This window comes from Phoxinus phoxinus (genome assembly GCF_949152265.1).
Source record: "Phoxinus phoxinus genome assembly, chromosome: 18".
NCBI lineage: Eukaryota > Metazoa > Chordata > Actinopteri > Cypriniformes > Leuciscidae > Phoxinus > Phoxinus phoxinus.
In genome coordinates, this window is record NC_136893.1 from 21,483,745 (window position 1) to 21,496,288 (window position 12,544).

Consider the following 12,544-nt stretch of genomic DNA (forward strand, 5'->3'; position numbering starts at 1 on the left):
TTTCTGGTCATACAGAAAATAATAATACATTATTCGTAACTACTTTTATTTGTGTAAACTCACAATAACAAGAAAGCGTTGTGCTTTTGTCAAATAAAATAAAACAATCAGGCGCGCTTTCATGATCTCCGTGAACTGGAGCGCGAGAACTGAAACTAAATAAAGCCTATGCAGCTAAAGCTTGAAATGTCCACTTTAAAACGAACACATTCGATTCGAATCGAAAGCTAATACCTTCTGATTATGTAATGCGTATGAAAGGAGCATTTCTCTCTAAAGGCGCATCTGCTTAACAGCGGAGATGGAGATATGTTTTTAGCCGACACTGATTTAGAAAACAATAGTTTATAAATAAACAATTAAAATACCTCGTTATTTTTTCAGACACATTTATTATCGGGAAAAATATAATTTCCAGGTTCTAATTTTGTCCTAGAAAAAAAGTAAAAATCCATATTAATTTGTGAATATTTTAAATGTTTAATAAAGGGGGAATAAGTCATAAACAAAAATTCGTCTATATGTATTTTTTTGCGCACCATTTGGTGTAGCCATAGTTCAAATTAAGATTTTGTTGTTTAACTTTGCGCTTTAAAAATACAAGCGTTTTCGTTTTGCACAAGTGCATTGCATTGGAAGCCCTGGATATAAGCCTCCCTCTCTATCTCTCTTAAATATTTGTGTTCTCTCTGTTTTGCCATTTAATAAACTTTATACATTTTAATTGAATAGTGATTGTGTGACCTATGATGAGGGAACAACCAGTGATACCCTCCATAATAGCCTAGCGATGTCATCAGGATATATACTGTATGTATATGAATGTATATGTATTGTGATTTAAAGAATATAAATATAAATCGTAGCCATAGTTTAAATCTGAAAATACTGAACACTTTATTATTGACAACATGACGAAGCATTTTGATTATCTTGTTTGTGAACAATGACACAAGGACTATTCATTCTGATGGCACTAGTATGTTCATTCACATAAATACTGACTTTTGAGAGATGAACTAGGGATTTTGAGCAGGTTTTGGAACAGGCTTACTTCCATTGTGTGGTGCTGCTAGTATGAATTATTTTTTTAAATGCATTTACTGGTTTAAAAATCTTAAGGATGATTCAAAAATGTACCAAAGTGACTGAGAAAAACTGCAAAAGTACATTCAGGGGAATAAGTTCACAGTTAATATCAATTTCAGGCTAAAACCAATGCAGAGCCTAGCTCCAAGTCAATGAACATTTGTAAACTAATACATTATTAGATCGTATAGCAGACGTGCAGACGTGCAGACGTGCAGACGTGCAGACGTGCAGACGTGCAGACGTGCAGACGGGCAGACGGGCAGACGGGCAGACGTGCAGACGGGCAGACGTGCAGACGTGCAGACGTTCTCCACTCGTTAACTTCTAACCTGACGCCGCCGTGACGTCTGTATAGATCAACAGGTACACGTTATTGACGTGTCTACGTGACGTGATTTTTCCGTGTACGTCTCCATATAAAACCAATGGAGACGTACACGCACGTATTCACGTGTGTTATCTGTCGTGCTTGTCAGTCTCGTCGGCGAATGACACATTTGGAGCGCCATAAACCAGCACTGGCAGACCGCTCCCTTAAGGACACGTAAGACACACACACACACACACACACGACAACCAGCACTGGCAGACCGCTCCCTTCTGGACACGTAAGACACACACACGCACACACACACTTCACACACACACACGACAACCAGCACTGGCAGACCGCTCCCTTCTGGACACGTAAGACACACACACACACACTTCACACACACACACGACAACCAGCACTGGCAGACCGCTCCCTTCTGGACACGTAAGACACACACACACACACACACACTTCACACACACACACGACAACCAGCACTGGCAGACCGCTCCCTTCTGGACACGTAAGACACACACACACACACACACACACACACACACACGACAACCATTACATTGCAGACCGCTCCCTTCTGGACACGTAAGACACACACACACACACACACGACAACCAGCACTGGCAGACCGCTCCCTTCTGGACATGTAAGACACACACACACACACACACGACAACTAGCACTGGCAGACTGTTCCCTTCTGGACACGTAAGACACACACACACACACACAAACACACACACACACACACACACGACAACCAGCACTGGCAGACTGTTCCCTTCTGGACACGTAAGACACACACACACACACACACACACTCACACACACACACGACAACCAGCACTGGCAGACCGCTCCCTTAAGGACACGTAAGACACACACACACACACACACACACACGACAACCAGCACTGGCAGACCGCTCCCTTCTGGACACGTAAGACACACACACACACACACACACACACACTTCACACACGACAACCAGCACTGGCAGACTGCTCCCTTCTAGACACGTAAGACACACACACACACACACACACACAATCACACACACACACACACACACTCACACACTCACTCACACACACACACACACACTTCACACACGACAACCAGCACTGGCAGACCGCTCCCTTCTGGACACGTAATACACACACACACACACACACACACACACACAATCACACACTCACACACACACATGACAACCAGCACTGGCAAACCGCTCCCTTCTGTGCATCAAGCAATTTATTCAATAAATATGTTTCCATTTCAGTTTGTGCTCATGTTTTCTTATCGGATAAAAAAAACTATACTCCTCAATTGAATTTGTGCACATCTTGGCATTTCCATCCAGCATTTTTTTTAAATCTAATATCCCAAAATTCTCATAAAATAGCTGGATGGACACTTACTGTCTGTAAGTTATGACTGGATTTATATGTCCCTCTCTATTGTGTCTTTTTGTTTTCAGTGGGGCCGTTTTGTGCGTGCACTAGTGCCAATAACAACACCTACTGGTGCATGAGGACCATTAATGAGACGCACAACTTCCTGTTCTGTGAATTTGCCACTGGATTTCTGGAGTACTTTGACATCAACACAGATCCGTATCAGGTCAGTGGTCATATATGAAGACAACATGAAATCACCATGGACCGGTTTTACTATTGACTATTACTCAGTCAAACTATTACATGCAATTATGTATAATTTATTTTACACAATTCATCAGTGCATTATACACTATATATAAACAGTGTGTGTATATATATGTAACCTAATTTCAGTGTGATGAAAATTACACCAAATCTTGAAATTGTTATGGAAGTTAAATTTTGAGGTACTATAATTTTATATTGGAAAAATATTTATTCAAAAAAGTTATCAGAAATTATTAATTGCTGTCATGGTGCATCTCTCTCTGTATGTGTGTGTAGTTGGTGAATGCGGTGAACACACTGGACCGGTATGTTCTCAATCAACTGCATGTGCAGCTCATGGAGCTCAGAGGCTGTAAGGGACACAAGCAGTGTAACCCTCGCACACGCAGCCTCGACATGGGTGAGTCACACACACTCATATAACACACACACACACTTTTACTTATGCAATGACAGAGGTTCCGGCCCAGAGGTTGCAACACACTGACTGATACGTGTGACTGATGCACACACACACACACACACACACACACACACACACACACACACACACACACACACACACACACACACACACACACACACACACACACACACACACACACAAGGCAACGGGTGATATGGAATACCACATCTTCATCTTCATCATCCTCACCTGATCCCTGGCCCTGCCTTGCTTCCTGTTTTCTCCTTGTTTATATATGCAAACAGAAAGTCGTCCCATCACTCCTGAGCTGCTGTCCTGAAGGGTAAACATGATGTGCCACAGCATGCTGTCTGAGGATGTTACCATGTCTTTAGTAGTCCCTGCTCTCAAAACTTGAAATTCGTTTTCAGCAGAAGTGATCATTCCAGTGATAAAAGCTGAAGAGGCACATTTATTGATTCACTTATCGATTCATTCGAAATGAACTCAAGGACAGCTCGTGTCACGTTAAAACTCGCCGGTGCTTGCGATCGGATTAAATATGTCGAAAGGTCACATTAAAATGCAAGAGTTTGTAGACAAATGCGATTTATATTAGCATATAACTTCTTTTCTGACAGGACAGGAAATACATTTATTTTTTTATTATTATTCGTTTAAAAGTTTGCATTCAGTACGATTTTTTTAACACTTTTGAAAGAAGTCTTATGCTCAACAAGGCTGTATTTATTTAAACAAATACAGAGTAAAAAATTTTTTTATATTATTATATAATATTAATATAATATTAATAATTATTTTCTATTTTTAAAATGTAATTTATTCCCGTGACGCTAAGTTGAATTTTCAGCAGCCAATACATTTATTTTAAAAACAAAATCTCATCGACCCCAAACTTTTGCGTTATGCAAACTGTCCACGTTTGCATCTGCGTAATTCGGGTATGATGACAGATGAATTTGTAGATTATTCTTGGACACTTGACCTTTGACATCAGCATTGCTTTTTCTTCCTTTTAAAAGTTGATAAATCTCTTTATCTATTGCTAACGCTGCACAATTATATTGTTAGTTGAATTGTATTATTTACATTTAGTATCGTTTATTCCTGCTGTCCTGTTTTTTTTTTTTAACAGACCTGTTTGAGAACCGCTGTTTTACTGAACAGATAAAAAGTCAGTTGTGTATTTTATGTATACAAATCTTCTGAAAGGGATCAGAATAGCTCAAAATGAACAAATAATTCTCCGCATCTGCATTATTGAGCCTAGCCTGGGAAAACCCTGATGAACTTGAAAGTCCGTCTGGCCAAGAGCCCATTCAAGCCCATTTCCAATTTTTCCAAATCGAGGCACCAATCACAAACACTGAGGCGGGCTTTACACGATGAGACCGCTCTGATTGGTTTTTAGATCTATCCAATCGCGCGCCCAGAGGCATTTGAGCGACGTCCGTTGTTGACGTCCCTTTGGAAATGGACTGTGAATAAACCTTCCCCAGACCCACTCTCAGTTACAACTGAGAAAGGTCTGGTGTCAACCAGGCTATATTGAGTCTGCAGATGAATTATTATCCAAAAAAGACTTTTATCCGGCTCATTTATTCAAGCTCGCTTTGCCCGACCTTTGCGACTTTATTCATAACAACGAAAGATCTTATTTTGGCACTGCGACCTTCCACATGACCCTTGGACAGAAGCCCAGTGATGCTTTCCTGAGGATCTTAAACATGATGGGGTTGTACATCACATTGTTTTTACACTCTCTAACTAATGATATTGTCTCTTCTTCAGGGGGTAAAGAGAGAAGCAGCTATGATGAATACAGGTATCCCTGCCAAATGAATTTAACCCCATTCTAGACTAGAAGGCTACTGTGAGATTATTTTGGATGAAGATACTAATCCACTTCTGCAGTTCTGTTGTAGACAGCTTGAAGCTTAAACGTGAATGTTGAAGTAGTCTGATGCACACACACACACACCTTAAGGCATCACAGGAATTCACTCCTCAATGTGAAATCAAGGAGAAGACCTCTCTGTCACAAAGGAAGACGGAGAAACTTGAACTGATTTGATGTCAGTTTGCTGTTAAAAGCTCCACTGTAGAAAACAATCTTAAAGCTACACTGTGTAATTTTTTTAATTGATTCTTAGCAAAAAACACTTTGTTCTTTCAAAATGATATGTACTCATTAATGTATAATTACTTCTACCAATTAATCAAGTATTCTCGTAAGCGTAGAATCTGCCATTTATAATACATACGGGTGAGTCGCTCGAATGGCGGAAGCCATGTTGTGCCTCCATCTTGAAAATACAGTAGCCAAAGAGGGACATACCTGGAAATTTAAGCTTCGCCTTTCGCGTTTTTACACTCAGTGTCACCGTGACGAATGCGAGGGGGAGATTACTCGCGACTGCCGGCAGATTTGGAAAAATACGGCCAGCGTAGGAGTTAAAACGCCCTCGGGATGGGAGGGGCTAGAAAGTAATATTCACTTGGTAGTCATATACAAATTCACCGCTAGATGGGAGAAAATCCTACACAGTGTAGCTTTAACTTATTCTTCAGTTTGTAAAAAAAACTGATTGTATTCAGTAATGCACTTGCACTTGCAATGGAAGTCTAGGAGTTTAAAACAAAAATGGGCAATTTGAATTTTTTTAAGATATTAATTCTTCTCTACAAAATTGTGTTGATTGAGCTGTAAAGCTGTCTAAAATGTCTTTTACTGGAGAGACTACTGTATATGCTAATACTATATAAAAGCTAAGTTTACTTCCTTGACATATCAGATGTCTTCTCCTTCAGATTCTGTACTCTCTCTCTCTCTCTGTCTTTGTCTCTCTTGTTATGTCTCCCTCTCTCTAGCCCTATACTGTGCCTTGCATGTATTCAGCCTTGGGTTTTGTTGTGTGTATGTGAAAGCCTCTGAGTTCTCTGATTGGCTCTGTCTCTGTCACATGCTTGAGTTTTGGGGGCGGGGTAACAGTTTGTCTTATCGTTGCTTGTCGCATTAGGCAGTTTCAGCGCCGGAAATGGCCTAAAGTGAGGAAGCCTGTCTCCAAATCGCTGTGAGTTTGGACAATAATTCTGCTTCTCGTCCATAGGGTACAATGCCACCAAGCCACTACTTTGTCTGAATCACCGTTCTCTCGCTCTCTCTCTCTCTCTTTAATTTCCTTTCTCTTGAATGCATTACGTTCTGCCTGGCCTGCATGATAGCTTGATTTAGTTTGTAGAGGCATGGAAACTGTTCAAAAACAGTCTTGTTTTTAAGCACGGGGGAAGATTCCCTCCACATGCCCCATCATCTTCACCTCATCTCGCCTGAAACATTTACGTTCTTCCTGCCTTCACCATCCTTTCCAGGGTTTTTCGTTGTTGTTTTTTTTGTTTCTTCATTTAACATGAAATCACAAGCATCCATCTCCATTTTGATGCATCCACTTTTAATCAGTGCCTTAATTCGTTTTGTCGCTTGATGCAAATGTTTAATTGTTGTGGCCGTGCTTGTGTGTGTGATGTTCCCCCACAGAGGGCAGATTTGGGAAGGATGGGAAGGATAACTCATGGAACGAGGACGTCCCGGAAGACACCGACCTGTTTCCCGGCGAGTCGAACTGGTCCGAACTTGAACCTTTGTACAGACTTGATGAGCACGCCTACGATCTCAAACTCAACTTCACCCTCAGCCTCGAGGACTGGGCTCATTTCAGCCGCTCCGTGGAGCACATGTTCACGCTCCTCAGCAACGACAACCAGCCGTACTCTCCGCCCCGTCCCGAGGACAAACACACTGGGAGAGGCCACGCCCTGGTGTCCTCCAGCCAATCCGCTTCAGCCATCTACCTGACCACTCTGGCCACCCCCGCGCTTTTACTGAAGGAAGCTGGTGCTGAGGTCTTGAGGGATGCTTTGGGGCTGAACCAAAAGGAACGTCCCTCTTCTTCTTCGTCTTCATCACGTCCCATGGACAATGCGGGCTTGGACGCTCCTCTTGGAGAACTGAAAGGGGACAGACTGAGAGAAGGGAGGGACGGCGATGAGGAGGAAGAGGAGGAGTTTGTTCAGAGACGGACAGGAAAGTTAAGCTCCACCCACTGCGACTGCAATGACATTTTGCAGGAAACGGTTTGACTCTCATGTGATATTCCTCGCTCATACCGTCCCTCGCCAGAAAGACATCGCAAAATACTTCTAAATTTGACGGAAGTGAAGGAGGAGGGTTTATGCCAGCATTACAGTCCTTCAGTTCATTTATCTTCTCTCATATGTTCACTCGCTCCGTTATCGACTGGCCTCAGAAGCGCGGCGACATTTCCAGCTACAGACTCTGTAATGTTTTCCCAACTTGTCCATAAGATAGGCTAGGCTTTGAACAGATCTTTTAACTTAGAAAGATTCTTCACTGTTTTTTCTTTTCATTTACCTTTTCTTGAAGGGAGTAGGGAAAGTTGGGGGTTAAAATTCAAAGCAGTAAAACTTGGGAATGGGATTGAGTTGTTATGTCCGTTCATACTTGATTCAGTTTGAAACCGGTTTTACACCACAATCTTTGATGGCTGCTTCTCTCTTGCTTGGAGTCTCCTCACTTCGTGGGACATTGTCTTATACAGCCTTACAACTTCACTGAACATCACCTCAGATTGGTCAATGGCGTGTGTGTGTGTGTGTGTGTGTGTGTGTGTGTGTGTGTGTGTGTGTGTGTGTGTGTGTGTGTGTGTGTGTGTGTGTGTGTGTGCGTGCGTGCGTGTGTGTGTGTGTGTGCGAACATGCTGTACCTAAGTCAAAAGTGAATTCGAGTGTGATAAATTGAAGCTTTCTGATTTCATTTGTTGCTCCCAGTGTATGTTATAGCATTATTTTGTTTATGCTTAAAATGAGTTTGACAAGTTGAAATTTCTTACACAGTTTCTTTGCTGCTTATTGCACCATTATGAGTTGAACCAACTAACCGCAAAAAAAGAAAAATGGTTCATTTGATGTATCGATCATCATATGTGTTTGACAAAAATAGTCCCCCCCCCCCCCCCCCCCCAAGCACACTGAGAAAGAAATTGTGCCACGCCATATTTGTAACAGCTTGTTCCTAAACTTTTTTGCTATACACAGTGCTACTAATATCAGAGCAAATATATGAAATGGATGTATGTATTTTAATGTGTGTTTGCAATGTAAATGGTTAAAGGATATTTTTACTACACATTTGAAGCGAAACTGACCGCCAGACATAACCAGACGTCCCTCCAGCTTCAGGTTTTATTATTTATGCAGCATTTTGTTTAACAAGTCTTTAATACACATTCATTTGTTTATGGCGATGTATCTGAGATTGTTTAAATTATTAATCCACCTTCCCGATGTGTTTCATCCCTGTTTTGAGATCAGTTTGGTTCTTAGATGATTGTGATTGAGATTATAATGTTCAAGAGGGTAATCTGATCCCTGATCAGTCCACTTGCTCTGGGATACTTCATGTTCACATATTTCATATCAATGTACGACATCCACCCCTCACCTCTCGTGGCTGTACTTAAAGCTGTTTTGTCTGAGATTGTGTATGGTTGTTTTGAAAACCACCATAATTATTGTAAAGATGTACTGTGTAGATACTGGAGGATAGGAGACAACTTGGAGAAATGTTCCTTTGGCACTTTCAAAGGAATGGCTGTTTTTGAAATAGGAATTTAAAAGAGATGAGATGGTTTTAACAAAGTCTTGTACAGTTCTATAGATTTATCATACCTATATTTTTGTTTTGGTTTACCAGTGAACATTTGATAGTGCTCATTACTTTGTGAATAAAGTGTTGAATGCCCAAATTGATTTCTGTTGCTGTTTTCTTTTCTTTTTTCATAACCCAACAATTTTTTTTGCCATGTGGTATATCACATCACACAAAGGGATTGATAGATATTTAAATTATATTTAACATTATTATAGTGCATCAGAATACACAACTGCATAAGTTTATTATTATCATCATTATTATTAATCTTTGTCTGCAGGTTATGCCAGTAGTTGCCAATATTTTGTGTGTTATTATGAGTGAATCACTTTAAAGACATTGAATCATTCAGAAACTACTGTGTGATGCTCAGTGACACATCATATTGTCCTCGTTTGGATCTATCTATTTTCATTGATTTGTAAATGCAGACGAAGTAACTGTCAATATTGTGTCTAAAATGCAAGTATTGAACTTCTTAAAGTCACCATAAAATTTTATTTATGCTGACAATTCTTATTTTTTAATGGAATATAGCAATAATTATTGTAAATTATTTATCTGTGCTCATTACAATGTTTTTTATGTAATTAATGTGCCCTTAATCTTTAATCAAAATAACTTGATGATGACGTGTTAACTGGCGTGAGGGCGGGGCGACCTGTCACTCACATGAGATCCACCAATAGCAACCCACAACCATCCAATCAATTCCAGTCCCGCCTTACATTTTTTCTTCTTCGAGAAGCCGTTTCACTCGGATATGGTGCACTGCTTTCAAGCTGTGCTTTCAAGTGATTTGAACATGAAAGAAACATGGCGGAATGGTCCTACCACATAGTAGCTATTCAGCAGTGGCATTGCCAGGCTTTTTCATTTACAACAAAATAAGATTATTGCCTGAACAATTTGCCCAACAGTGGCATCTTAAATTGATTAAAAACACACCATTCTTTGTTTTTAATTTTCTAGAAGTAGAGTTAAAAAAAAAAACTTGCTGTATTATTGTGTAGTTAATTAAAAGTAGGAAGCCTATAAACCGTCATCTTGTTCCGATGAAAGTGACTTTCGCACCTGACGTCGTAAACACGACATACCAACGAAATAAGAACTTCCTAGGAGGACTTGAACGCACCATAAGACTATCTCAACTTCCGTTTGCTGACTTTTTATTGTTTCATTAATAAAAATAAATATCAATGCCATGCTCGCAAATTATCGCCGATATTAACAACAGGCTACTTACCACTTACTTACTATATCACTGTTATCATTATCATATCACATGGAATAAAATTAAAATTAACTATTACAGCATTACTGTACGAGATTCTGAACTAGCAGCACCATATAATATAGCTACAATGTACAATTATATATACAAAAATACCAAAAACAAGCTTTTATTTCCATATATTTTATATCAAAACATTAACATAATCGCTAATAAGTGCTAATAGCACGTGCTTGTGCTGCCTCGACTCTCCACCAGATGGCGCCTCTCCTCTCCTCAAACGCTGAGCACCACAGACAGTGAGCGATCATTCCGCTTCAACGAAACTACAGTCAGCAGGCTGCAGTAGAGATCAGGTTACCCGAGCATGGCCCAAACTGAAGAGGGCGGGGGAATAACCCACTCCAATGTCTGCCCCAAACTCCAGCGGGACAGAAAGCCTGAAATCCACTTTCACAGGCTCAGTGCAGTCTGCTCAGTTTCTGCCAGAGGACACATCTCACTGCTTTCACTCCCATTCGCCCAAACAATGTGAGGAACATGGCTGACAGAAGGTAAGATGAATCATTTTGCTGAGTTGTGAATACATGTTGCACAGTGCAGTTCAGCCCTGTTTGCTGAGAGAGAATGGCGTGGATAACTTTGATATTTAAACAATGTTTGTTCATTGTAATTTGTGGCACATTAATATGATGTAACTTAATCAGACGATACTGTATTGACAAGGTGTTATTCACGGGATGTGATGTTACCACACAAGTGATTGTATGAGCAAAGTTCACTAAAAGCTACTTTGAAGCTAATTATGATGTTGTTCTCCGATTTTAAAGTGATTTAATTGATGTACAGTATTAACTAACTTAAGAGCTCTTAGTGTCATCATTCCATAAAGTATACTTGTTGTGTGTCCCTCATGAACATGAAAACAATGACTTTACCAATGCAAAACTGACAGCAACTTGTACAGTATGTCCTAATGTGGGCATTTTGTTTACAAAAAAAAAAAAACCTATTTGATTTATTTATTTATTTTTGTTTTGTTTCGTTTTATTCTCTTTCTCCATGTGGCTTTTTACCTGTTGTTTCTGTTTCTTATTTTTCCTTGCTAGCACTTAATATTAGTGAATATGTTAATATTTTGATATAATTTAATGGAATAAGCTTTTAATATATACTTTTACACTGTAGTGAGCGTAATATTGTATTAAAAGGACGTCAATGTGTGTCCCCATGTTAAGTATCACCTGTAATCATCATAATTAAATTGATTTACATAGATGATAAAAATGTCACTGACATCATTCTTCAAGGACATGTAATTGGCTTTTTGTTATTTTATGATATCTTATATTTTGATTATCAGTAGGGCGTGATTTTAAATACAATTTGTGAAAACTGCATTTAAGTATTCTTAAACTGATATATCAGCATTCAATTGCATATTATCAGCACAATACACACTTTGTACTGTCTGGACCTTGAGCAAGTTGCTAATAATGATAAATTAACTGTAAAAATGTCAACCTTGTTACCTTTTTAAAAAACATTACTATGCATGTGTCATATTTTCTAATGTTTAAAATTACCTTCAGATGACACAATGCAATCTATTAACACTTAAAGTCATTGTTTGTCTGATTAAATACTTAAATGCTTAATGTGGATAAAATGTAAACACCTGAATAGGGGCGGAGGTTAGTGCGTTGTCACGAAAGCTTATCATTTGAATGCGTTTTTAAGCCATGTGGTTTAAAAACAAGTGGTTTCAAACCGTTCAAGCACAATAAGCAGCGAAACACGCGCACAGAAAGCCGCCGCTCATCACATGAGAACTGGAATCAGTTATTTTTGCCACCTTGAATAGTCAAATAATCACACTTGCGCGGAAAAATGGCCATCTTTGCGAGTATCTTCAGAAACATAGTCGCTTATGTCTAAGTGAACGTAAACAGTTGAGAAAGAAAACGCAAAATAATAACTAAGACTCATATTGTGATGTAAGATAGATTTGTCATATCGCCTAGACCTGAACTATGTTTTGATAGACATGAATGTCAA

General features: G+C 39.6%; 2 protein-coding genes across 10 annotated transcripts in view; both read left to right on the plus strand.

Moving 5' to 3' along the window:
- sulf2b (sulfatase 2b) overlaps positions 1 to 9,350 on the plus strand; it is a 165,273-nt gene extending 155,923 nt beyond the window's left edge. For 4 of the 9 annotated variants that reach the window (XM_079587986.1, XM_079587988.1, XM_079587989.1 and 1 more), the window contains 3 exons: positions 2,905 to 3,047; positions 3,371 to 3,494; positions 7,060 to 9,350. In XM_079587986.1, coding sequence (XP_079444112.1) covers positions 2,905 to 3,047; positions 3,371 to 3,494; positions 7,060 to 7,661 — 869 coding nt within the window. In that variant the 3' untranslated portion in view covers positions 7,662 to 9,350. Of the gene's footprint in view, positions 1 to 2,904; positions 3,048 to 3,370; positions 3,495 to 5,312; positions 5,347 to 6,541; positions 6,596 to 7,059 lie in introns of all 9 variants that reach the window. The other 5 variants (XM_079587992.1, XM_079587994.1, XM_079587993.1 and 2 more) reach the window with 3 other exon arrangements.
- A 1,441-nt stretch (positions 9,351 to 10,791) lies between these two features.
- arhgap46b (Rho GTPase activating protein 46b) overlaps positions 10,792 to 12,544 on the plus strand; it is a 72,859-nt gene continuing 71,106 nt past the window's right edge. Inside the window, exon 1 of the mRNA XM_079587995.1 lies at positions 10,792 to 11,040. Within this exon, the coding sequence (XP_079444121.1) occupies positions 11,027 to 11,040 (14 nt within the window). The 5' untranslated portion in view covers positions 10,792 to 11,026. The remainder of the gene's footprint in view (positions 11,041 to 12,544) is intronic.